Genomic DNA, 27,598 nt, shown 5'->3' with positions numbered 1-27,598 from the left:
TTAACGTTGAAGCGAAAATCCCAAAAAACTTCAATAACAAATATTAATATAAAAAATATATAAATCAAAAATAATTTTATTTATGCCTAATCATATATTTATGTGTGCAAAATCTAGCATTTATCAATTATTTTTTATCTTACATTTTATTATATGTGAATCCAATATAAAATGAACTACCATTATATTTTGTGAAACTAGAAACATGTAAAAACAAAAATACAAAAAATATTACTAGTACAAGCGGTTTCTTGATGACAAGACCATCTGGTCTTCTGCAAGTTTCCCGCGTTCTTTTAATAATAATGATACCCTGCAGTTATATTCTTTGTATTCTATAAAGTTGTGAGATTTTATTTTTTCTCCTACCATCATATATTTTATAAAAATTGTAAATTTGTATCAGTTATATAGATAGAATCACAATATTGTAAAGATAAAAAAAAAAAAAAAAAAAAAAAAAAAAAAAAAAAAAACCTTCGTTTTTTATCTTAAAACCGTATGCAAAATAAAACAAAACTACACTTAACCGTAGCGGGTATCATTGATACCCGCATTGATACCCACAAAACACATCAAAGTCGAAGAAAATCTTTAAAAACAATTTACTAAAAGCAGAAACCTAATTAACCTAATTGCAGAACGACGTATTATTCGAGATCTTTTATATTCGGTAAAGATGATCTTTCGTTTGTGTTACATGAAGGAAAGAAATATGTTGTCACATCTGTCTACATCCTAACTGGACAAATAAATATAACCGATCTTATTAAGTATCGTTAAAAAAAATAATGAAATTCGTATTGTCTTAAAATCCAAAATCTGGAACTACAACACAATTGTTAATCCGTTTTGAAATTCTCGTTAAACTTTAGAAACTGAAATGGTACCTCAAAATATTAACAATAAACCGTCAATATCGTGGTTACTAAAAAAACTTGATTGATCTGAAGGTTCAAACCAATCTGAAGTGAAACATCGACTTTTTTAAAAGCGTAATAAATTTAAAAAACTTTTAAAAGTTTCAATTTTTGCACATACAATTATAAAAGTTTAAATCTAAACCCATACTGCACTATTATTTTGGTTAGTTCTTTTGAAACTATTATTTTATTATAATTGCAATGCATTAGTTTTATTATAATTTAATCATAATTGCAATGCATATATGATGTAGCAGCTCCAACGCGTTAATTATTTTTTAATTAAAAAGAAGAATACGGAAAATTTAATTGAAAAAAAGAATACGGAATATCTTTTGGGGAAAATGCTTTTATAATTTGTAAAAATTTATTACTGTCTCTTCACGTAATACTAGAAGATGAAAAAATTCTTGTAATTAAACTTTCATATTGCGAGTATTTTTAATTGAACTTACCTTATTTTGTGCAACCTTTGATTCCTTAAAAAAATATTTTTCTTAACTTAATTTGATTATCATTTACACAATTAAATGCATAAACGTCGGCGACTTGTAGTCATTTTCTTAAAAATATATATTTGTTCAAAAAAATAAAAATATTCGAATAAAAATATAAAAATATTCGAAATATATTTTCGAAAGTTCAGAACAACTAACGCTGGTTTTTTAGAGGTTTTCAGTTGAAATTATTTTTACCTCAGATTTTTTTATACCACTTTTTCCAGCAGGTTGACTTAAATAGAACCGTTAAAAACGAATTAAAAACATCTTTTTTCGTTTTTCTAAATATTTTAAAAACCTTTAAAAAATTAGGGAGTCCTTAACTTTGACCTTTTGACTAAAATGTGACCATATCCTTTGAGTGCCAAAATATATTTTGATGAAATTTAAAACCAAATTAGAATTTATAATGGGATTCAAGATAAATATTTTTTTCCTTTCAAAATATAATTTTCCTCAACCAGAGGGATGCAGAAGGCGTTTGCAAATCACGTGGTTGTGTCTCAAATTGAATTTATTTTTTATAGATATTAATTGCAAATGGTCTAATAGCAAACACATGATAGCAAACTAATGCCATAAACAGGACAAAATTTAGACAAATTAGTCTCAATAAAATGTCAATCGTCTGATAATTTGTTTAAATTAAACAATTCGTTAGAGTATTGGTTTATAAAATTTAATACAGAAAATAATAAAATGTTTAGGTACAAAATGAGTCTGCTAAAAGCAAGATCTCAGAAAATAAAAGACGGATATGAATTCAGTCTGAACCTAAAGTCTCATTCGTCAGCAATATGCATAAGCTGCAAGACAAACTTGTATATGAAACAGAAAGTTAAAGCTATCAGTAAAGTTGTGGAGACTTTCTGGATAAATGGTTGTGATTAAGTTAAAAAGTTGGCATGAATCAAACAAGAACAAGACAACTGCAATTGTGCTATTTGCTGCCTAGAACTAAAGTAACTAAAAGTAACTGAAAATGCTGTCAAATTTTTGGTATAGGTAAACAAAATATCTTCATCTTTGCAACAACAACAATAACAACGACAACAACAAAACTGTTCAAAATTTCCACGTCTTAATTACTTCAAAGAATCGATAAATCACGATCTTCCATATTATGCAGTGTTAGGAATAATAAAGCAGATATTGCTACTTAATCGATAAATCATGATAAATCACGATATTCCTTTTACATCAGGTTTAGAGTAGACGGAATGCCTACTGTAACCCCAATAGAATAAAATTATATTTTTGCTCAAATTTTTGGCGGAAATGTTGAAATTTCAATTCGATGCGTTTGCTGAAGTGAGGTTTCTAGTTTACGGTTACGATAATTGTTGATGTTAATTAAATAAGTATTTGGTTAAACAAGTTGATTGATTAATAATGAGTTTTATTTTGTTTTATAGTTAATAATTAAAGGTTAAATAAGTTTTAAATAAATTTATATATATATATATATATATATATATATATATATATATATATATATATATATATATATATATATATATATATATGTATATATGTAAATTATGTTAGTGTATTTTACAAATAGAGTGCTCAATGTTCTTAAAGAACAGAGCAATAATTAATTAGTAAAAAACACTTATCTAACTTCCTGATGATCCAGCAATGGTGAAACTTCAAGTCGAAGATAAAAGTTAGATAAGTGTTTTTTATTAATTATATATGTATATATATATATTAGATAATGGTAGTGCGCTTGCCTTTGAAGCATGAGATTGGCGGTTTAAAGCCATCTCTGGGCAACTTTTACGAGATTAGGAATGAGGTATTCTGTGATAAGACCGTAAGGACTTTTTGAACACTTAAAAAAATTAAAAAAATATATAATTTTTCCTTTAAACTGTTATTTTTGCGGTTGCTAAGTTAGGGAAAAAATAAAAAACAAGCTAATATTTTGTTTACAACGGAGTGTCTCTTGGAAATATTGATGTAACGGTCCATTACGGACGTATTTTATTTATTGAATAGAACAAATTCGCTGGAAATAAAAATATTTTTTGTTTTTCAAGTAAAACTTCTAATCTGTATAAATGCGGAAAAATGATATTGAAACCTTTGTTTATAAACTAACTATAAATTACAAAATTTTTAGGTGTTTCTTAAAAATGACATGAAAGAAATCTTCCGGCGCTCAAAACCATGCTAAAGCAACTAAAAAAGCAGCAAAAGAAGCAAAAAGTAGACAGACTTTAGAGGATATGGGATTTAAAATCATAACACACACCAAAGAGAATGCTTTTTTTCAAAAACTCCATTAAGCTCTTCAGCAAGTTAACTGTTTTTTTGAATCATTTTTTTCTTCTAGCAACCTCTGGTATTATATTCTTTGTTCTTATTACTTTTTTTTTTTTAAGGATCCCTTTTATAATGACCACGACTCCCATCCAGTCTATGAGTGCCGAGAGGAACCAATGAGCTCTCCTTCACTTTCAAGATTACCTGCTGCACTCAAAATGTGTGATTCGAAGAACTGCAGATATGTGGGGGTTTCAAACAATTCACCTGAAGATGAGTTAAAAGAATTTCAAAGTGACTCATCAGAGTCAGAAAAAACTATATCCAACAGAGGAGGATGTGTTGCTCAACCTGAATTGGTAACAACTAATGCTGACCCCTCTTTGTGACCAGTATTTTTGTGTCAAAAAGATCAGGATGTAATCATTTTAAAGGGACCTCCTTCACATTCTTTGAAGCAATAAGCAATATCTCCGCGATTCTAAGATGAGAATCTTTCCTTTAAATGTGTTTTATCAGGATTTGCCTAGTGAGGAAAATATAGAAAGAGACTTTTATTTTGGAGCTCAAGGCTCTTTACTTTTTTTCTTGCTCTCTCTCGGGCACGAAAGCAGTATACAAAAACGGAGAATTCCCGCTTCTTCGCTGAAATGGAGGAGCTAAGGATCAATTGAGGAAACTCATAGATCGTGTGAAGCAGCATCAATCCAGCCCATGGCACCAAAAAATCTATATTGATTAGAAAGAGACATACATTCTTCTTACCAGCTCAACTGGTATATATTTTGAGCTTCAAAACCAAATCATTTTGAGACAGGACAATTCTTTATGGAATTTTGGATGTGACTTTTTTCTTGGCTTCTAGGAATTTAGCTTTTCTAGGTAACTATCATAAGGCTCTCTCAATATCAGTTTTAATTATTTATATATTTATTGTAATAATTTAATTATAATTACTATATACAACTATGTTTGCAGGTAAAACAACACAAGTGAATGGGAAAGGAAATTTCTTGCCAGTATGGAGCTTATTGGTCGCAACAACCCCGTCATTGCATCCCACTTGGAAGATGTAAGACGCAATCAACAAGAATTAGTGCCCATTACCTCTCTCTGTCGTCTTAAAATGAGTTCATCAGAGAATGTGGTGATATCATCCGAAATGCAGCTGTCAAAGAAATCCACAATGGTATCTACTTCACCATCATAGTCGATGGTACCCCCAATACTTCTCACACTGAGCAGATAACCTTTATCATTTGTTTTCTTCTCTATGAAAGAAGATCTAATCGCTGGCAAATCAAAGAACAATTTTTGTGTGTTAAAGCTTTCGAGAAGAAGAAAAAGCTCGATATAACCAAGCTTATCACTTATATAATTGCAAGGCTAAGTTTGGATATTCAAAACTATCGCGGTCAGGGATACGATAATGAATCCAATATGTCAGGTGATTGCAAGGGAGTTCAAGCCTTAATAAGGAAAAATTATTCAGAAGCTCTATACGTTCCCTGCTGCACTCACATTCTAAACTTGGCTGGTGTGCACGCAATTGAATCGGCCATTGAGATCAAACTATTTTTCGGAAATGTTGAATCCTCACTGAAGCAACAGGAGTTTCACTGCATAGAATTTTTATAACGAGATGGAGCTCTCATAACGCAGTCAAACCACTTGCCAAAAGACCGAGAGAAATACTGGCAGCTCTTAAACATGCAATGGAAAATCTGAATCTCACCAGTGAACAGCTCAGCCAAGCAAGAGTCTTAAAAAAATGGTCATCATTTTTGAATTTGTACTGCTAATTATGATTTGGTACAAAACCTTTACTGCTGTTAACGACGTTAGTCGTCTTCTACAATCTGAAGCCATTACCATCGATGATGAGCTACGTTTGATTACACAACTGCTGGAAGATCTTAAACAGATTAAGGGTTTTTGGTAACAAATTTTTCAAGAGGCTTTAGCTGTAGCTGGACCGCTAGAATTCAAAACTGAACACACTGCTAAGAAAAAACGCAAGCCAAAGCGCTTGAACCATCAAACACAGCCTATTTTTACGACAGCCGAACAAAAGAAATGGAAGCAAAAATTTTTAATGTTGGTTTAGATAATGTTAGTTAGTCTAATCAAGCAGATTGATTCAAGGTTTGAGGCAAGTAGGATGGTTGACAAAATGTTTTCATTCATATGGTTGGATAATGATGATCTTTCCGTTAAAAATAAAGCTTGCAAACTTGCACAATTTTAATTGAGAGATGTGAACAAAGATGATCTTATTAAGGAAGTTTGACGCTTTAAAAATGCCCGCACAACAGTTTTTAAGCAAGGAAACCCACAGATACTCAATCAAATCTTCGAGAAGAAGCTTTTTCCGTACATCTGCATCTTGCTTTAGATTTTCAACACTATTTCTGTGTCAGTTGCTGAGGTTGAACAACCCTTTAGTAAACTAAAGTAAAAAACTTTTACTTTAGTTTACTAAAAAATTGTAAAAAACTCTCTCCGTTCGACCATAGGTCAGGATCACGTAACTGATCTTTTGATTATTTCGATTGAGGAAGATTTGGTTAAAAAGGTGAGCTACGGCGATGTCATTGATATTTGGGCGGTAAGAAAAGCTTGAAAAATTCATTTTTAGCGTTTTAATTACCTTTCTAGAAGATTTTGTTGATTGACTTTTTGTTTATCTTTTTTAAAACTAATATTTTAGTTCATATGTCAGTTTTGATTAAAGAACTGTTTCTCAATCCAGATAATTAATAGTAAGGCAGAAGTACAACGTGCTGTATTAAAAATAGATAGTTGCTGCGTTCACAAAACTTTAATTTTTATAATTTCCTGGGCGCCGTTCTCCATTTTTGACCCGGGTGCCATTGGCGCTCTCGAAGTCCCTCTAGCTGATGAATTCGAAAAACACCAATTTGATAACAAACCTCTAATATAGGTGCAATATTATAAATGCTTTACTAATCCATATCTATTAGGTACGAAATTGAGTGACGAAATTATTAAAAATTTTTTTTGCATTCTTAATAGATTTTTGACAAAAAGACAATTGTAACTATTATTGCGCTAATATTCATTTAAGTTTTGTTTTATGTATTTACACATTTACCGATAAAAAAAAAATTACAGTCGTAACTTATAAAAAATAATTACATGACCGGGGCTAGAGGAAGACAAATTTAGTCTTATCATTAAGTCCCAAACTCCCAAAAAATTTAAATGATAATCAGGGGCGCCACCAGCATTTTTTGGTCTTTGAGATAGCTAACTTCGAGACATGGAGCAAACTCCAAACACTTACATGTTTATACTTATGTCAAATAAGGATGCTTTGCGAAAAATTGCGATGGTTGGAGCTTTGGAACAAAAAAGCCCAAAAATTTTGTCCCCCCCCCGTCCCAAACGTGAGAGCAACAAGTTGATGAAATATTTTTGGTACTATTTTCAACTAGACTTATATTCATCGATAAATTTTAAATTTCATAGTAAAACATTTTAGCTTGAGGGGGTTGCAAATTTTATATTGTCATAACTTTTTAACGCTGAGAGATAATTCTATGAAACTTTTTTTTTGCGTATTGAACACCGAAGTGAACGGACGTGTTTCTGCAGCGTGGTTGTTTTGAAGTAAAAAAAAAAAAAAAAAACCCTTTATAAAAACACTTTAAATAATAAAATAAGATAATGGATAAATTATTATCAATCGAAAATATTGAGAAAATGGTAGCTGGTATGCTAGAAAAGCAAAGTAAAATTATTTTGGAAAAAACAGAGCAACTTTTAAAAGATCAAGAAAAAAACTTTGCTATTATTACTTCTGCAAACATGAAAATTTTAACGGAGTGACTTGATAAACTTGAAAAAGATACAATCAAAAATATAACAAAAACCAACGACATTGCGTATGATTTGAACGCAACACGCACAAAGGTTGCATTTTTAGAAACCGAATTCAATGAGATTAAGAAATTTATTTCTGCGCAAGATGAAATAATTTCATCAACAGTAAAACAGAAAACGAAAAAAATTAACATGGAACTTAAAGATAAAAGTGAAATATTAAAAATCAGGAACAAACTAAGGGTGATGGAAGATCGTTCACGTAGGAACAACTTGAGAATAGACGGGATAAAAGAAAGCGAAAATGAATCATGGGTAGAATCTGAATGTAAGGTGCATAAACTATTTGAGGAATGCCTTGACATTAAAAATATAAAAATTGAAAGAGCTCATCGATCTGGGCCGAGAGATGTTAATAAACACAGACCGATAGTCCTAAAGTTATTAAATTATAAAGACAAAACTGAAATACTTAAAAAATCGTTTAAACTCAAAGGAAAAAACATCTATATAAATGAAGATTTTAGTGCGGAGACTACAGAAATAAGGAAGGATTTAAGAGAACGAATGAAGAAAGAAAGGGAACCCGGCAAATTTGCGGTTATATCATACAACAAACTAGTCATTCGTGATTGGACTGCGAAGAAATGAGATTCTGTTTCCACTGAATCTATATAAGTATTCATTTATTTTTTATTTTTTTAATTAATTTTTCCCTAATCTTAATTTTATATTTTAAAATGGATGATAATTTATTAATTAAACTTTGTGATGAAAATGTCACACTTTGTGATAATGATGTCACTAATTATTTTAACCTAAAATCGTTAGAAAGCAAATACTATTCAATTTCTGAACCTAATTTCTATCTTCAACAAAATAAAAACACTTTTTCAATCTTAAACATTAATATTCGAAGCCTAAACAAAAATTTTGATGATTTTAAATTTCTAATGCATGAATTAAATCACGATTTTAAAATAATCCGTCTTACTGAGACCTGGTGTAAGTATGACGAGCATAATTTTCAATTTGAATTGGCAAATTACGCGTCAATTCATCAACCACGAAACTTCTGTACCGGTGGAGGTGTATGCATTCTTATTCATAACTCAATTAAATTTATACCACGTAATGACCCCAGTGTAAATGAAAAAGATTGCGAGTCATTGTGCATTGAAATAATTAACTAAAATTCTAAAAACGTAATTGTTAATGTTATTTAGAGACAACCAGCGGGTAATCTAAAAAATTTTAAAGTATCTTTACGTACATTTGTAACAAAAGTTAATAAAAAACAAAAGCATGTTTACTTAGTCGGTGACCTGAATATTAATCTTTTGAATCATGCGTCAAATAATAGTGTTAAAAATTTTGTAAATACTCTTCTATAAAATAACCTCATTCCAACAATAACTAAGTCAACAAGAATCACAAAAAGATCCTCTACCCTACTAGATAACATAATTACTAATAATTTTTCTAATAGCTGCTTTAGTACCGGTATAATGACTGAGTTGACAGACCATTTTCCCACATTTCTTATAACAAAAAACATAACCCATGATAATATTTCCACAAAACACATTATTTACAAGCGACAGATCAATGAAAACTCCATACAACAATTTCGCAACCTTCTAATTAATTTCGTTGATTGGAAGCTTATTCTCCAAACACGTGATGCTAACAATGCTTATGAACTTTTTCTAGCGCAATTTTGTAAACAATACGATAAAGCGTTTCCTGTAAAAAAGTTTTATGTGAATTCAAAATCACTTCTATCGCCTTGGATGACAAAAGGCTTACTAAAATCGTCAAGGAAAAAACAAAAACTTTATGAAAAATTTCTTAAAAAAAAAAAAACATATTCAAACGAAGCAAAATATAAAAACTATAAAAATATATTTGAAAAAATCAAAAAATACTCTAAAAAAGTATATTATTCGAAATTACTAGAAAATGCAAATGGAAATACTAAACAAACTTGGAATGCTATTAAAGAAATAATTGGACAAAACAAATATAAAAATAATGTTCTGCCAAAAAAACTTTTAATTGACGGTGAAACAATATACGATAAAGCACTCATAGCTGAAGAACTAAACAGTTTCTTCATAAATATTAGTTCTAATTTAGCACAAAGTATTCCTTTAACTTCTTCAACATTTGATTCTTATCTAACAAATTCTAATAAAAAAAATGAATGAGTCAAAGCTAGATATACGCGAGTTGCGGACTGCATTACTAAGTTTAAAAAGTAACTAAAGTGCAGGATCGGATAAAGTTAGCGTTAATATATTAAAATTAGTCTATGATATAATTGAACCATCTTTGTTTCATATATTCAATCAGTCACTTAAATCAGGTAAAGTTCCGGATAAATTAAAAATTGCTAGAGTACCTCCATTATTTAAGTCTGGAGATGAGTCAGAACCCTCTAATTACAGGCCTATATCTGTTTTATCTTGTTTCTCGAAATTGCTTGAACGTATAGTGTACAATAGGCTGTATAATCATTTAACTGAAAACAACATGTTGTACAGTAAGCAATTTGGTTTCAAAAAGCAACACTCAACAGATCATGCAATAGTAGAGTTAGTTAATCACTTATCTAATGCTTTTAAAGAAGACTATTATACGTAAGGAGTTTTCATTAATCTGTCGAAAGCTTTTGATACGGTGAATCACTCCATTCTAATAAAAAAACTGGAATATTACGGAATAAAGGAGACAAACTTACTCTGGTTTGAAAGTTACCTTTCAAACAGAAAACAATATGTAAAATTTGAAAATTTAGAAACGACCAAAAAAACTGTAAATTGCGGAGTCCCACAGGGTTCTATACTTGGACCCTTACTTTTTTTACTATACATAAATGATTTGTCTTCAACATCAAACCTATTAAATTTTATTTTATTCGCAGATGACTCAAATCTTTTTTATTCTCACAAAAATATTGAAACACTTTTTACAGTAGTAAATGAAGAATTAAAAAAAGTAAATGAATGGTTTATATGCAACAAATTGTCTTTGAATGTTCAAAAAACTAAATTTTCTCTTTTCCACAAACCAAGCAAAACAAAGGAAATACCATTTATTCTTCCCAATCTTTTGATGAGTAAAACTAACATCAAAAGGCAAATATCTGTAAATTTTTTAGGTGTGAACTTTGATGAAAAGCTATCTTGGAAGTGCATATAAATTCTATAGAAAAAAAAAATTTCAAAAAGCATTGGCATGATCTATAGAGTTTAGCCACTTTTAAATTTTAAGTCTCTAAAAAGTTTTTATTTTTCCTTTATACATAGTTACTTAACTTACGGCAACATCATGTGGGCAAGTACTAATTACACTAAGCTAAAAAAACTTTATAGCAAGCAAAAACATGCTGTTAGAATCATATTTGGATCTGGTAGAGCCCTGAATATTTTCAAACTTAATATCCATCTTGTTCTACTGTTCATGTATAAAACAAAATATGGACTGTCCCCCAAAATATTTGAAACTTATTTTAAAGTAATACACCATAAATATGCTACAAGATTTTCCCCTAACAACTTTGTTATACCAAAATCTTATTCTAAACAAGTTTCTTATTCAATTCAGAATCGCGGACCACTTTTGTGGAAAAGATTTCCAAACATTGTTTCCGGAAAAAAAAAATCTCTTCATCAGTTTAAAACTGATTCAAAACAGTTTTTTTTAAACGCAGATTTTGACTTATATTATTATAAGTCTTTCTTTTAAAAATAGATCAGATATATAACTTAAAAACTGAAAAACAAGTTAATTATTCGTATTTTCGTAATTACTCGAAAGAAAAAAAAAAAAAAAAAAAAGGTTAAAATTTTTTGACAATAATCATTATCAAAAATCATATTTTCTCGCTTTTTATTTTATTTTTTGTGCGTATTTATATATATAAAGTTATTATATATTCACTTTTACTTTTACCTAATCTAGTTATGATATTTTACTTTATCTTTTATATATTTTACTTTAAATATATATAAAGTTTTATATATTAACTTTTACTTTTACTCAATCTATTTATGATATTATGTATTAAACGATATTTTACTTTATTTATTATATATCTTTTGTAAACATTCATTTAATTTTTCTTTTATGTTATATATTCTTGAAGCAACTTTGTAAAAATTATAAATTGTAACACGGTGCTTGGCGATAAGGCAAATTATGCCTTCTTCTTGCTCCGGCCATTAACTTAATTGTAAATTTATGGAAACTGTCAAATTTGTCAAACGGCAAAATAAAATAGAATAATAATAATAAAAAAAAAAACAACTTGAAATTTATCGATAAATATAAGCCTAGTTAAAAATAGTACAAAAAATATTTCATCAACTTGTTGCTCTCACGTTTGGGGCAGGGGGGACAAAATTTTGTTCCCAAGCTCCAATTATCGCAATTTTTTGCAAAGCATCCTTATTTGACATAGGTATAAACATATCTAAAAGTCCAAAAAATGCTGGCGGCGCCCCTGATGATAATATTATGCAAAAAGTACGGCAGTTTGAGCATAGAGGCAAAAATACCCTTAGAAAACGCCTTAGCCTGCATCCTGGTTGAGGAAAATTACCTTTTGAAAAAAAAAGTTTTTCTTAAATAGAATCAAAAGTTCTAATTGCGTTTAAAAAACTAATCCTCAAAAGTTTTGAAACAGTAAGAACAATTGAGTACAATCCAAACACTCGCATTTTTACTATTACTAAAAAAAATATGGAAAAGGAATTAAAGATGAATTAAGCCAGAACTTTAATGAAATTTGCAACTCTCCCACAATTACTAACAACAGTTATAAACTCCGTCATATTCCACAGCTCATAAACAAGTCTAATAAAAGTTTAACGATTACAGTCTATAATCAAAGGTCTTGTAAAATCAAGAATTTGGTTTTCTTAACCAACAACCAAAGTGCATTTATTAAAATCTTTAGCTGTACCAAATCTATCCAGCGACTTAATCCTCTTAAGTATTAGGGTAGATTAGGGTATTATTAGCACCTTCAGCAAAAATTAGAATATTTTCAGGAATAATGATCCGCTAAGATATTTGGGCCCCAAAAATCTTTTCTTAAAACCACAAAGGTTTTAAAAAATTAGCGAAAGTGCTTATGTCACCCAGACCACATGATAGTATGAGCACTTTAAATTATTTTATAAAAATAAAATTAATTAAGTAAAGAATTACAAACCTGACTATTAGAACTAATTTGTGGAACATAACGATTCGTCATTAAAGAAATTTATAATTAAAAGATAAAATGTCAGGCTACTTTTAATTTAAACTATACAAATTTGTTTTATGCAAAAAAAAAAAAAAAAATTAGTTCGTTGTTTTTTCAGTTTTACTTAAAAATTTTAAACAATAATTATACAAAATTTTGGGTTTTAAGTTACAGCAAGATATTTAGTATTGTTAAAATATAGTTTTTAACAAAAATAATAATAATAGTTTTTAAAAAACAAATAATAGTTTTTAGTATATTTTGCTTTTATTCAAAAAGCAATTGATTAATGACTTTTTAAATGACTAAATGAATTTTTTTGATTTGACTTAATGATTTTTTTTTAGCATGAGCATGTTCAAAATACCTAGAATACCTTTTTTTATTGAAATTATCAAAAACACTGGGTAATTTGAGCATGTTTATATTACATGAAAATGGTGAAGTGAAAAATTAAAGTTTTTATTCATTTTTTTTAAGCAAAAATGGATTTCTAACTTATATATTTCTTTTTATCAAAAAATAAACATCAATATCAAAGCATCAAATAAACATCAATATCAAACAAAATTTTACACAAAAGATTTTTTCTTGAGTAATAACATTACAACAACACAAAAATTTGACTAGCGTTTTAATTAGTTGAGAGCCGCGAACCACTGCGAATAAATTTACTCTGGTTATACTGCTTTCTATTATCACCACATAAAGTTAATTTAAAATATAAAAGCAACCTGAACCTCTTTACTCACAACTTATAAATCTTTTGGTATGCTCATATTACCAGGTGCTCTTTTTAGCCTAATCTCCCCTATGTTTCTTCTTATATTATACTTAATTATAAGTTTATAGTCACACGTTTTCAATTTAAAGTAAAAAACGTTGATAGTTTTTAGTGTATTTTAATATATACTATATATTAAGTTATTAAACATAAAAACAGCAGCGTACTAAGTGATATATCAGCCTGACTTGTACAGACCATCATCAGACATAAAATGCTAATTTAAAGATCATTACAAGATAAAATAATAAAAACAATCGAGTCATTATAAAAATGACGTCTTTAACAACTTTTTTGCTTTTTTATGATTTTTCTAAATAGTGGTCTCCAACTATTTGAAGCAATTTTTACTCCCTTATCCCTGTTCAATAGTTACAAGGGATTGTTTAACCTCTTGAAATGTTTGCTTATAATTAATTTCTAGCAATTCCCTTATTTTTCTTTCATAATAGTTTTCATTTATAGATATTGTTTTTGTCCAAGTGTGTACACACTAAAAAAGTGTACACACTAAAAAAAAGGGTTGAATATGTTATATACTTTTACTAAGGTATAATTTTCTACCTTTTAAGGTAGAAAGTTATATCTTTAAGGTAGAAAATGGTATGATAAATTATTGTTTTTAATATAGTTTTCTATCTTAAAAGGTAGAAGTATATGGCTTACTACCGGTATATTGCATATCCTGCCCTAAGGTAGATATTTCTACCTGTTTTTTTTAGTGTGAAGCCAAGGTAATTTTATAATTGCAACATTATTTTTAGTTTTTTGCAACTTTATTGTGAGGATCGTTTTTACTTGCTAGGTGATTTGCGGGAATTGTTTCTAGATTTAATCTTTTATGACCGTTTACAACAAACATATCTGTTATAAACTAAATCTCGCTGTTAATGTATTTTTCGGAGCAGATTTTGGTGGGTCGTGATATGAAACCTTTGAAAACTACAGTAATAATTTCAGATTTGATATTAGGATTTTATTTGTGTGTTTGCTAGTGCTTCTTTATGGTGAACTATAAAACTTTATTTATAATGGGAATTATTTGTGTGAGTTATTTTTATATCTAAAAAACGTGTATGTATATATATATATATATATATATATATATATATATATATATATATATATATATATATATATATATATATATATATATATATATGTATATATATATATATATATATATATATATATATATATATATATATATATATATATACATATATAAATATATATATATATATTTATATATATATATTTATATATATATATACATTATAATCAATTTTAATCTGCGCTATTTAACATTGAGCTAAATTTCAACTTAATGTTTTATGTTTATATTGTTATATTGTTAATATATATAAGGGGTCGCCCAAAAAGTATGTAGGGTAGACCGGGGCGATTTTGTCACTTTTTCTGCTTTAATGTTGTCTGTTCAACCTGATACTCTTTTTCCGTATACCATTAACTAAATAATATTGAATAAACTATATTTAAATTGACTGCGTTTAAAAATTCAAAAAAAGTAATTTATTTTTACTCATGAACACCTATTTGTATTGCACACTTATATGTGCCGATTTCGCCTTTTATGGGGTGATTTCGCCAAAGAGTTAAAGCTTTATTATATTTTATCGAATAAAGCACATTCTATGCGCATGTCGATGCAAAAGCATACTTCACATGCCCATATAAAACAAGAAACGCATTGGAGCCAGTCTTCTGATGAATCCACCCATGCAAAACCGCACAAACAGCAGTGAGTTGTTTTTTGCTGTTTCTGTTATAAGCTTTTGATGTACTCGGTAGCTTTTGATTTATTAATGAGTTTAAACTATGGGATTTCCTCTTCTTTGAGCCATATGCTTTTATATGATTGGGCAAAAGATTCCTATTCTTTATTGAACCACTTGCTTCTTCTTTGAGTTACTTGGATTGGAAAACACATCCAGAGATTTTTTATTTTTTATATAAGTCATCTAAGTGAGATTTATGCTATGTAGTGGGCAAATCTTTATAAAGTAATCGACGACGATGTAGTTTTTTAGCATATAAATAAGCATTATACCTCAAAGGCTTTTTTGTCAATGGGAATCCACGATCTGCCATGTAAAAAAGACTGTTTACTAGTGCTTGTTCCCGTTGCTTTGTTTACCCTGTTTTTCCTCCCACAGATCTTGTTTGTCGACGTCCATTTATCCTATATTTCAGCGTTAATCTCGGACTACAAAAGTATCACCTGCCGTTAATATTTTACCGCCGTCTTTAACAGCTTGAATAGGCAGTTGGATTTTGGTATCACTATAGGGTTTCTTTTTCTTTAAGAGATACTTGCGTACCATCTAAAACATAGGTAATATACAGCGAGTTTTGGATTTCGGCACTTAGGGTAAAAATGCAACAAGATAATTATTACCGATTGGTTAATAATCTTTTTCAATTCCCAATGATTTTATAAAATTGTTTATTGTTGTTTTATATAATAATAAACATTAATAATAAAATATTGCTTAGAAAGCAAAAATATCTTGCATTATATATTTTTTTTAAGTGTGGGACTATTCTATCATTCTGTGGCAAAATTACCCCACAATATCTACTTAGACAAAAACCTATTTAAAATATATTCCACGAACGCCAGTTAAATAGTTTTAATAAATTTTTCAAATGTTATTTTAAATAGTTAAATAGTTTTAATAAATTTTTTCAAATTGTTATTTTCAAATGTAGTTTCAATCAATTTCACAAAATTAATAATAATACCACTTGGAGAAAGAGTGACACGATAATGTCAATTAATAACATTAAACAGCAAATCTCATTTAAAATTTAGAACAAACAATCAAACTAGGTGGCAACTATGTTCAATCAACAGTTATAAGGTTATAATTTTAAAATAAAAAATATTTTATATCATCTTAATAAGGTATTATGCCAGAACAATATTTTTTTCTTGAAATATTAAAAGTGGCGAAATCGCCCCGGTCTACCCTACGCTTTTTTTTTCGCTCACCCCCTCCCTCCTTCCCCGCATTTTGCCATACGCTTTTTTAAGTACCCTCCATCTCCATAAAAGAACCTACGGTTTTAACCTACCAAACCAACATTTTATGATATTTATTTTAATTTAGTGTCTCCATACTTTTATAATTGACCTCATGCCCCCCCCCCCATCTCAAATACGCTATTTGCAGACCCCTCTTCCTCTCCTAGCGTACGTACTTTATGGACGATCCCAAGGAGTCATTCATAAATTACGTCACGCTTTAGGGAGGAGGAGGGTGGGGTTAGTGGTTTTGTGACGACTCATACGGAACTTGTTACTAAAGATGTTATGACGAGGGACGTAGGCAGGGGTCTAAAATGGTCAAAAATTGCTCGACGTAATTTGTGGGCGACCCCTAATGTTAATTTTTAAAATATGTTCTCAGGACATTACCATTAATAAAGACATTACATTACTTTTTTTGAAAAGATATATATATATATTAGTAGAAAATCACTTAACAAAAATTTTTTCCATTTAACACCGTGTTTCATCAACAAAGATTCATCAGAAATGAATCTTTGTTTCATCAACAAAGATTCATCATTTCTGATGAATCTATGTTGATGAAACACGGTATTAAATAGAAAAAATTTTAATTAAGTGATTTTCTACTATATATATATATATATATATATATATATATATATATATATATATATATATATATATATATATATATATATATATATATATATATATATATATTATATATATATATATAATGTAACAAGATAAAAGTAAATATAACAAAATAAAAATAATACAAATATATTACGGTAAACTTTATTGTACAAGCATAACACAAGCATAATGATATATTATATAAACTAACGAGAAATGAAGTCACTTTTTTTTTGTTTATGAATATAGTCCGCCATTTGTAAATTTTGTTTTTAAAGTATTCTAATTTCCACTTAACACTTTTACATAAATAGTATTTGTATTTAAAATATACTTACTTCATTTAAGAAAAGAAAAGTTAAATAATATTTGTTTATAAATTTAAGCCGCCATTTGTAAAAAGGGTAAATGCAGCTTCACTTTTCAGATCGAAGTTAGACATAATTTATATAATATATCATTGTACAAGCCTTAGAATTAGAGTCGGAAAAATGTTTTATGCCTACTTGATGTCCAGCAAAATTAGTTTAATGCCTGCAATTTTTTGCCGACCTTAAATCTTATTTTTTATGATTCCAAAGTCTGATATAAGTTATGTAATGATTTATGTTACGAGATTCATATAGTAACAGTTACCAACTTTCTTAATATTTATATTGATGAAAATAAGACGTGGAAATTTCCCATAAAAAATTTGATTAGTAAAATATCAAAACGCAAAGGAATCTTATATAAAACAAGAAATTTTCGAAATAAGTACACTTTAAACTCATTCACTCATTCATTATCACATAAACTATGCAATCATTGCGTTGCGTAGTACAAATAAAAATAAACTTGAACCTTTTTATCATCAACAGAAACATATTGCACGGTTTATTTATTTCAAGGATCGATTTCCCATTACCAAGCTTTTTATAATTAATATGAAACTTTATAATATACATGAGTCTAATATTTGTAATGTTATTTGCTTTATGGTTTAATAAAAAAAACAATGGTAGCGGGTCGTTAAAGTGAAAAGCTTACATGCAAATTTTTTCTTTATTCTTTATACATATATAATAGTTATTTAATGCTGATAGAAACCAGTAACGTTTTTGCTCTTACGTCTTCTGCTTTAACGAAGCTGAACCAAAAACAATCTATCACCTGTACTTTTTCATAACTTGTATACCAAATTAGAAAAAACTAAATTCAATTTGCGAAATGATTACGACGTACGTCAATCAGCTTATAAAACTAATTTTTAAGAACTTATTTTAGTTTGGGGAGTTTTGCCTTGTACAAAATAATTTTGAAATTTTTTTATCTTTCTTGCATGGTGACGCCGGGGATGCAAACCCACAAGCTTTTTTTTAAGTTTTTTTTCTGTAAAAAAAATTGACTATCAGGGCCCCCAACTTGCCCCCAACTTTGTAAATTGTTAATTGTTTAAGTAACAATTAACAAATTGTTAAATTACAAGTTTTTTAAATAAAAAAACTTGTTTATTTAACATTTGGTAACTGATAACACTTTTGGTAAATATAAAACTCTATAAAGATTTTTTTATTCACAATCGAATTTTTTTTATTTCTTTTATTTTAAATTTTGCTTATGCTTTTAATTTTAAATTATTTGTTATCTACTAGCTCGACAGCTTGAATTTTTTTATTTTTTATTTCTCATTGTGAATTTATTTATTTATTTTGTAAATGTTTTATTATATAAGGTTTCAAAGCGTAAATGTTTTAGCGATTCTTGACGACAAGACCCTACGGCCTTTTACAGGTGCTCGTATTCTTTTATTTTTTAAAAACATTTATGTATATTTATGTACTTTATATTTTACAAAAGATTGCTTCTTTATATTTTAATAAACAACAACAACAACAATTTCAAACCAAAGTATTACTTGTTAAATGGTAAAAAGTAGTAACATTTTTAACTTAAATTAAATTTTTACATAAATATATTTATTTTCCTTTATTTATTTGCTTAAGTAGATGAAGCAACAGCTTTTTTTAGCAACTAAAAATAAATATCTTATAATAATGAGCCACAAAACTTGGCTATAAACAACATTTTGTTGGGAAAAAATTAAAACATTTTTGTTTTATTTAATTTTATTTAATTCTAAATAATTTACAATTATTACTATTATTAGGACTCTTTTTTAAAAACTTTTATCAATGAAATGTTTCTGAAATAGTTTTAAGTTTAATAAGTAATTTATAATGAAAATAATAAAAATATTTAAAGGTTACGGAGTGCTTTCAGTTAAGATACATTTTTACCTGACTACTAGCAACTACTACCCAGTGGGAAAGCTTCGTCCGGGGGACGTCCGTGAGAAGTCTGACAGACGTTCCCCGGACGACGCTGGCCTGTTGGGTAATGCAGTACTTTATTCGCGTGTAACTATTTTTCCATGCCCGTAGCGAAAGTGAAAAATTGGAGAAGAGGTGTAGCGATCTTTTAATTAGAACCGCTATCCTATTTTACTAACAGTAATATATTTTGAATTAAATTTGCAATATTACTGTTTACCAACAAAACTTTCAAAAAGGTTTTTCAAAATAAGGGAAGGGGGGTGCTTACAGCCTCATTGTTTTGTAAAGTTTATATTTACGGAAAACTGTAAAAGCATATTTTGGTTAAATTTAATTAATTTTCGTTTGAATATACGTTTAAGTTTCTTACTGAACTTTTAAGGCTTGAAATTTTAAATACAAAAAATGGTTCTTTAAATAACGCTATCTTTACCAATTCTGTAATAATTAAATTTATTAAAAAAAGTTTAACCTTCAAACAAATTCTCTTGGATAAACTAATCGAGAATTTCACAGAATTTCGTTTCCTTCGAACCTCCACATAGCTATATTTAATAACGTAGTTCTCTATATATTTCCCCTAATTTTTAAGTCGCCATATTTTTTTCTTTATCATATCTTTAATGTTCTTTTAATTATAGATGTTTTACATTTATGAAATATCAAATACAACCTAGTCCAATGCAATGGCTCAAAATTAATGAAGTTTTTATTACCTCTATTAGACTTCATTATAAACGTGTTAAAAACTTAAGATGAATAAAGTACGTCAATAATAAAAGTAATTTGATTTAAAAAGATTTTTGCAACTTGATTATCGTCAGCGGATGATAAAAAAAGTAATTCAAGAAGTAAGTTTTACCTTCAGATAAATCTCATATTAAAAAGGCACGTAAATTATATATATTTTTTTGCACTGCCTAATTAAATTGAATGTAATTAGTATTGGATACATGTTTTGTTTACCAGAATAGTTTAATCTGATTTTCTATAAACTGCAACCAGATATTTTCATTATTGTTGTTATGATATAAATTTAAGCAACCACCAAACAAAAAAATTAAATTGTGTAATACTTACCTTTTTCTTTTGTTATCGGACATTTAGTATTTTTTTCAATTCAACATAATCAATTCCAACTGCAAATATTGTGTCGGAAATTGTGTCGGAATTTTAAAAAACAGTCCGTGAATAAAAGTATTATAATAGGCCTTTTATACTCAATATGATTGAGTATCTTTATATACTCAAAGTGATTGAGTGTTACAAAAGAGCTTCTTAACCAATGAAATTGTTTTAGTAAAACTTTTACCATAGAGATTGTTTCAATTAAAAATTAACCTAATGACTTAAAAAAATAGTGTACCTAAAAAAGAGATTCAAAACTCTTTTGTTATAAAAATCGTTAGAAATTAGTTATGCTTCATAAGTTTGAAACATTTTAAATATAATAAAAATTACTGCAAAGTAATGAAGAGTGTAAATTACTTTAAATTAACAAAGTCACTTTAAAAAAAACTATTAAAAAATATATTTTAATGAAACTTTTGTTCCATTTCTTAAAATACGATGTCTGATGAAAACGTATTTACTAAAAAATCTTCTTTTTTGACTTAGATACTTTTAGAACTAAACTAACTGACTCAATGGACTTAAAATAAATTGTTTAATTGCGATAGTTTGAGAATCCAAGTTAATCAAGTACTTTGTTATATAAAAATGTATTTACTATGTATATCGATGTCAGCAAAATAAGGTGCACTATGTGCAGTATGTGGCACTATATATAATACCTATAAGATGTTAAAAAAAAAAAAAAAATTCAAAAAAGATTGTGATATTACTTTAATACCTCTGTGGTCTTAATGCGGACATTTTGAAAATATTTTTCACTATGCAGTGAAAAATATTTTCACAAAAAATTTTTAAACACAACAATTATTCAAACTACAAATAATAAATTTTTTACATAACCATTTCAAACTACAAATAATAAATTTTTTACATAACCATTTCAAACTATAAAGATACACGCAGATAAATTTTTTTTTTACATATTATTACCAATAATATCATTAATTGTATTTAAAAATAAATAAAAACTTTACGTTTTAACAAAATTAGCTTTTACGATCGATATTCTCCATCTATACAAAGAATTCCAAAAGAGACTAATTTTATGTAATTAAACCCTTACGGTAAATAAGTTGTGCTAATTAACATATGATATATTACAAAATTAACATCTAATATCGTAACCAAAAGCAAAACTTCTCCTAACAGTAGCATTTTTATATAGGTACTTACTTATTTTATATAAGTACTTACATACTTGTAACAAGTTTGGGTAATTAAGTTAACATAATTTCGGTCAGCATTCAGAAAGTTTAAATTATTTTTGATTATAAACATTTTTTCATGGGATTATAAATGAAAAATTTCGTTTCTATAATAATATATATAAAAAAGAGATGTTTTAGGTAATATTAATTTCTTAAAATTAACTTTACACCGCTATTTTGTTATATATTTTTCGATTAAAGCACCGTTTTAAATACTGAGAAAAAAAAAAAGAAAAAAAAGAAGAAAAACAATTTATAAATAAAAACTAATAAAAAATTTATGAAAGGAAAACTAATGACAATAAAAAATAGATCTATCTATTACTCAATATTACCACTAAAGTTTACACTTTTTAGAGCATAAAAACTTTGTGTCTAGTTGATATCGTTTTGAAGTACATATCTGATTGCAAAATCACAATTGAATTAAGTTGTTTTCACATCAAACCATTGAATCAATATGTGCCTTGATTTTTAGATTGAAATACTTGTTGCTGCTTATTTGATATAATTCAAGGATGGCCAAATAGCGGCTCGCGAACCGCGTGCGGCTCTTAAACGTCATTGCGGCTCTTTGCAAAAAAAGCTTTATTGATTTACTGATAATATAAAAACTTGAATTATATATAACCGGAAGACATATTGTTTAAAAAATGGATATAGCAAAAGGTGACGATAAAGCACTTCACAATGAAAGTAAGAAAAGAAAAATTGAGGATGAGAACAGATCATTTCATGGTGATTGGACAGAAAAATACACATTTATTAAAAAAGAAAATAAACCTATGCGTTTAATTTGCAATACTGAACTTGCTCATAATAAGATATGTAATGTTAAACGTCACTATGAAACAAAACATATGTATTTTTCTAAAGAATACCCAATAAATTCATGTCATAGAAAAAATAAAATCGAGTTGCTTAAAACAATATTTAAAAATCAACAAATGAATATTTCATCTTCCAGCAAAGAATCAAATATTACAACAGAAGCAAGTTCTTTTATAGCTTGGAACATTGCAAAAAGTAAACATCCTTACACCGATGGAGAGTTTGTAAAACAAAATCTTTTTGATATGATCTCAGTTTTAGATTCTAATAATAGCAAAATCCAAAGGTTAATTTCAAATATTTCTGTTTCTCGACATACAACTGAAAGAAGAATATCTGAAATTAGTGTCGAAGTTAAACAGCATTTGTTAAATGGCTTAAAAAATTGTGAAACATTCAGTTTAGCATTGGATGAATCAACAGGTATTCAAGATAAACCTCAAAAGTCAGTATTTGTTAGATATGTAACATCAGATGTACTTGTGAAAGAAGAGTTGCTAGATTTAGTGGAGCTAAAAGACACAACTCGTGGAATTGATTTAAAGGAAGCTCTTGACACTGTTCTGGTGAAAGCCAATGCTCCTAAGAACAAGCTTGTTAGTGTTGCTACAGATGGTGCAACAGCAATGGTTGGAAAACACATCGGGCTTATGGGTTTACTAAATAGTGATCCTATGTATCCAGAGTTTATCCCAGTTCATTGTGTGATTCATCGAGAATATTTAGCAGCAAAACATTTTAATTTTCCAATTGTTTTTAAATCAGTGCTGGAGATTGTAAATTATATTCGATCTAATGCAAAAAATCACAGACAGTTTAAAAATTTCATTAGTGAATTGGATCTTGCTGACAAACCAAGTGACTTGTTTTTTACTGTGCTGTAAGGTGGCTTTCAAGTAGTGATATTCTTTATAGGTTTGTAGAACTATTAGAACCAATTAAATGTTTTTTGTTTGAAAAGTAGAAGACATGAAATCTTTGACGATGTGAATTTTTTGCAAGATTTTTTGTTTTTAACTGATGTAATGCAACATTTACAAAATCTGAATTTGTCGCTTCAGGGAAAAGAAAAAAATATATCTGATCTTGTTCAGACTATATTTAGTTTTCAAAAAAAATTGCTCTATTTCAGAAAGATCTTGAAAACTTTTAATCATTTTCCTCAAATAAAGGAGATAATTCATAATCCTAATCCTACAATTCAGTATGATGATCATAAGATTGAATCATACCGGGAAAAACTATAGAATTTATTTGAATTTTGGTAAACCTTTTTTTAATTGATATTATTAGTGATGGTTGTCCAATACCAGAAAATATACTTGAAGAATTATCTCAATTGGAAATAGAATTGCTAGATCTCCAAAAAGATTAAAATCTTCAAATGCTGCATAAAACACTAGCTTTATTAGATTTTTGGAAAATGGTTCCTGAAGTTAAGCATCCTCTACTAAAAAGGATTAGTATAAAACTTATTTCATATTTTGGTTCAACATATACACGTGAATCTTTATTTTCAACTATGAAATTTGTTAAGTCAAAGTATCATGCCAATCTAACTAGTGAACATTTGTTACAGTTGCTTAGAATATCAACTACAAGCTCCAAACCAGATTTTTAAAAACTTACCAGTGGTGTTGAAAATCTTAGTGCCTAATAAATTTATAGTAAATTATGCAAGTTATTATACAAGAAAAATTTTCTAATGGTCCTTTACAAAAAATAATTGATGTTATAAAAAGAATTCTCCTCGTTATGTCTAATTTTTTGCTAAATGATGAAAAGATATTTTTCAATTGTAAAAATAAAAATAATTTGAACTTAATTGAAGTCTCTTTGAATTTTATATTTATTTTGTAGTCGTTTATTTATTTGATATTTTGCAGATTTTAGTAACTTATGTTATTAAGTGGTTATAAGCAAGTTCAATTCGAATAAAAGCAAGTTTAATTAAAATACGTTAAAATAATTTTTTTTTCAAAGAAACCTTTATCTTTAGATTTTTATACCTTGATTACAATTATTTTTATAAGGATATTTATGGTTGTTGTAATTGCGTTAATTCACAAAAAAGGTTTATGATTTAAAGATGCTTTCTCAATTTTTTCTACAAATGGTTTTCTAGTGTGAATAAAAAAGAATCAGATTTTATGTAGCCAAGTTTACATTTAAAGAGTAGCTTTTACTTTCTTTATTGTAAAAAAAACTAAATATTAAATATAAATTGTGTACATACTAAGATTAATTATAAAATTTCAATATCCATTTAAAAAATCAAAATATAGATGTATAAAAAATCTAAATATACATTCGGCGATTATTTTTTTAAAGATGAAGTTGCATTGCAATATATTTATTGGGGTTCTTCGGTACACGTCATTATTTATATGCGGCTGTCGAGTCTAAAATTCTGGCCAGCGCTGATATATTTGTATCGTCTGCATAGTATACTTTACGTTTCGTAGCCTTTTTTTAATATTATTTTTTATTCATCGCTCAAATCTTCATCGCAGTTAAAAATATGTGAAGCTTTTAAGTGATCAGTTTTGGCTTCATCGTATTGTTTTTTGTTAAAGTAACTGTCAATCATGTTTGAAGTTCAAGATGACGCTTATATTTATTAATCGACTTTTCTCATATGTTTTAGCTTTAGTCAAAAGTTTCACCTTTAACTCTTATTGTTTATTGATTGTTTCTTTTAGATTTGTGGATAAGTTTATCAGAGGCACTTATTTAGTACCATAAGTATTACATATATATATATATATATATATATATATATATATATATATATATATATATATATATATATATATATATATATATATATATATATATATATATATATATATATATATATACACATATATATAAAAGTATTTTTTGTACGGATATTAGTACCAGTCTAAATAATATTTAGAATACCTGCTTGAGATGTGTTGATTTAGTACAATCGGTATAAAAAGTTAAACCAACATGTGGAAATAGATTTCAAAATATGTAGAATAATGGACTTACCACGACCCGTATAATACGGATCATGGTAAGACTATTCCACACCGACCTTTTTTATATTTATTCTTTATATTGGCGTTTTATTTCAATAATTTTTAGTAAGCGGTAGAAAATAATAATCTTTAAAATCTTTGTTTTGAGTTAACGATTAATGTTCAGTGGCTTCTTGTTGTAAAACTGTAAACTATAAAATAAAAACGTTTTTTTTTTAAAAGTTTCTTTATCAAGACTTAGTTTAAGTTTCTAAATTTTTTAATTTTTTAATTATTACGAGTTTTCTTAATTATTAAAAATTTTCCGAATTCTTAAGAAAACTAATTTAACTTTCTAAAACGTTTTTATTAAATATTTTTCACACCATTTGCATCTTAATAGGACCCATGCCCCTCAAATAATTTTGAAGAAAATAAAAATTTGAAGGTAAATTTTTCTATCAAATTTCTCCCGATGTTTTGATGTTTTTAGAAAATTTAAGCTTTTTGAAAAATTATCTTCGTTTCCATTGTATTTGATATCTTTATATATGGTATGTATATAGTATCTATAAAAATTTAAAAATCCTTTATATTGTATTTTAGAAAATTTGAAAAAACTATATTAAAAAAAAAAAAAAATTGGATGCCCAAGCGAAAAGATTTTAAACCCTCGCGATGCACATCAAAAGCGCAGCGAGCTAACCACTTCGGCCACTTAGGTATACTAAGCAAATAGTTTTGATACTAATTTTAAATTTACATACGTTAGATATTTGCATGCAATTTCGTTTACATTTTTTTATGAAAAAAGTGCTTTCTCGTTATTAACTCGAGTGTAATGGCTGTCATGATTTTGATGTCAAGCACGCACAAATGAATAACGGCAGTAGCAGCATTAAATTCAATATAAATATATAACAGATTAGAACTCATCCCGGTGGGCACAGGACGTAAAAAAGACGTCTTTTAAACGTCTATTGAACGTTTTGGACGTCTTTTGAACGTTCAAAAGACGTCTTATTCAGGTCCTGTGCCCACTGGGATTAATTAAAAAATAGATAATATTAGTTATAACAAATAATAATAGATTTAATTAATTACATACCCAGTTGGTCAAGATAATTATTATAAACAATATAACATATATTTACAATATTTTTCTAAAAATTTAAAATATCTAGCTATTCGTAAAATAAAATTTTGATATTGCTAAAATAAAATCTAAAATTGATTGAGCATATACGTTTAGAAAATTACAATACACTACAATGTACAACAATCAGTATTTTGAGCGAGAATTTTAGTTTAAAAAAATTGAACTCCTAATAATTTAAAAATTATTTTGAACATTTAACCGGACATTGAACCCTTTAACTGAGCTTTATCATGTTTTTAAGAACAGAATGCTGAGCAACAGAAGTTCTTATAATCCGACGTCTTGGTGCAAAAAATCTTATCATTGGAACGTTTAGTGTTGATTTTTGCGAATTGTATGCAAAAGCAGCGCGATTGACAGATATATTTCCAACTACTGGAGTACAGCGGGAGAAGATAAATACTAGAGATATTGTAGCAGTTACAAGATGAATGATTGTAGCTTGAGATATAAACTGAAATTATAAAAAAATTGGATAGTTTATTATAGACTTTAATTGAATACAAAAAAATCTTTTTTAAAGCAACTTTTAAATCATCTAGAAGTTTTTTTTCTTAATTTAGCGTTATTTCTTTGATCCTATATTCTCCTTTTTTTTTTTCCAACACAGCTATAATATTAGCTTTGTTCGCTTTTATCTGATATGTTTTAATTTCAGTTAATTTAATCCAAAATGTATGTATGTATGTATGTATGTATGTATGTATGTATGT

The 27,598-nt window shown here is 27.7% G+C and overlaps 2 protein-coding genes across 3 annotated transcripts in view; one reads left to right on the top strand and one right to left on the bottom strand.

The window, feature by feature from the left end:
• LOC100202963 (uncharacterized) overlaps positions 1–20,728 on the bottom strand; it is an 88,012-nt gene extending 67,284 nt beyond the window's left edge. Inside the window, exon 1 of one of the 2 annotated variants that reach the window (XM_065814886.1) lies at positions 20,647–20,728. In XM_065814886.1, coding sequence (XP_065670958.1) covers positions 20,647–20,669 — 23 coding nt within the window. In that variant the 5' untranslated portion in view covers positions 20,670–20,728. Of the gene's footprint in view, positions 1–18,094; positions 18,232–20,646 lie in introns of those variants that run through there. The other variant, XM_065814885.1, reaches the window with a different exon arrangement.
• A 2,127-nt stretch (positions 20,729–22,855) lies between these two features.
• On the top strand, positions 22,856–24,114 carry LOC136089850 (SCAN domain-containing protein 3-like). The gene is made up of 3 exons (XM_065815939.1): positions 22,856–23,619; positions 23,872–23,943; positions 24,033–24,114. The coding sequence occupies exons 1-3, from the start codon at positions 22,856–22,858 to the stop codon at positions 24,112–24,114; spliced, it is 918 nt and encodes a 305-aa protein (XP_065672011.1).
• The last annotated feature ends 3,484 nt before the right edge of the window (positions 24,115–27,598 follow it).

The sequence above is a fragment of the Hydra vulgaris genome, chromosome 13 (assembly GCF_038396675.1).
Source record: "Hydra vulgaris chromosome 13, alternate assembly HydraT2T_AEP".
Taxonomy (NCBI): Eukaryota; Metazoa; Cnidaria; class Hydrozoa; order Anthoathecata; family Hydridae; genus Hydra; species Hydra vulgaris.
The sequence above is the reverse complement of the archived record's forward strand: the minus strand, read 5'-3'. Positions and strand labels throughout refer to the sequence as shown.

Coding starts and splice junctions, on each gene's coding strand:
- LOC136089850 (XM_065815939.1), top strand. CDS start 22,856: ATGAATATTTCATCTTCCAGCAAAGAATCAAATATTACAACAGAAGCA. Junction 23,620..23,871: donor GACTTGTTTTTTACTGTGCT/GTAAGGTGGCTT, acceptor GCTCTATTTCAG/AAAGATCTTGAAAACTTTTA. Junction 23,944..24,032: donor AATCCTAATCCTACAATTCA/GTATGATGATCA, acceptor TGATATTATTAG/TGATGGTTGTCCAATACCAG.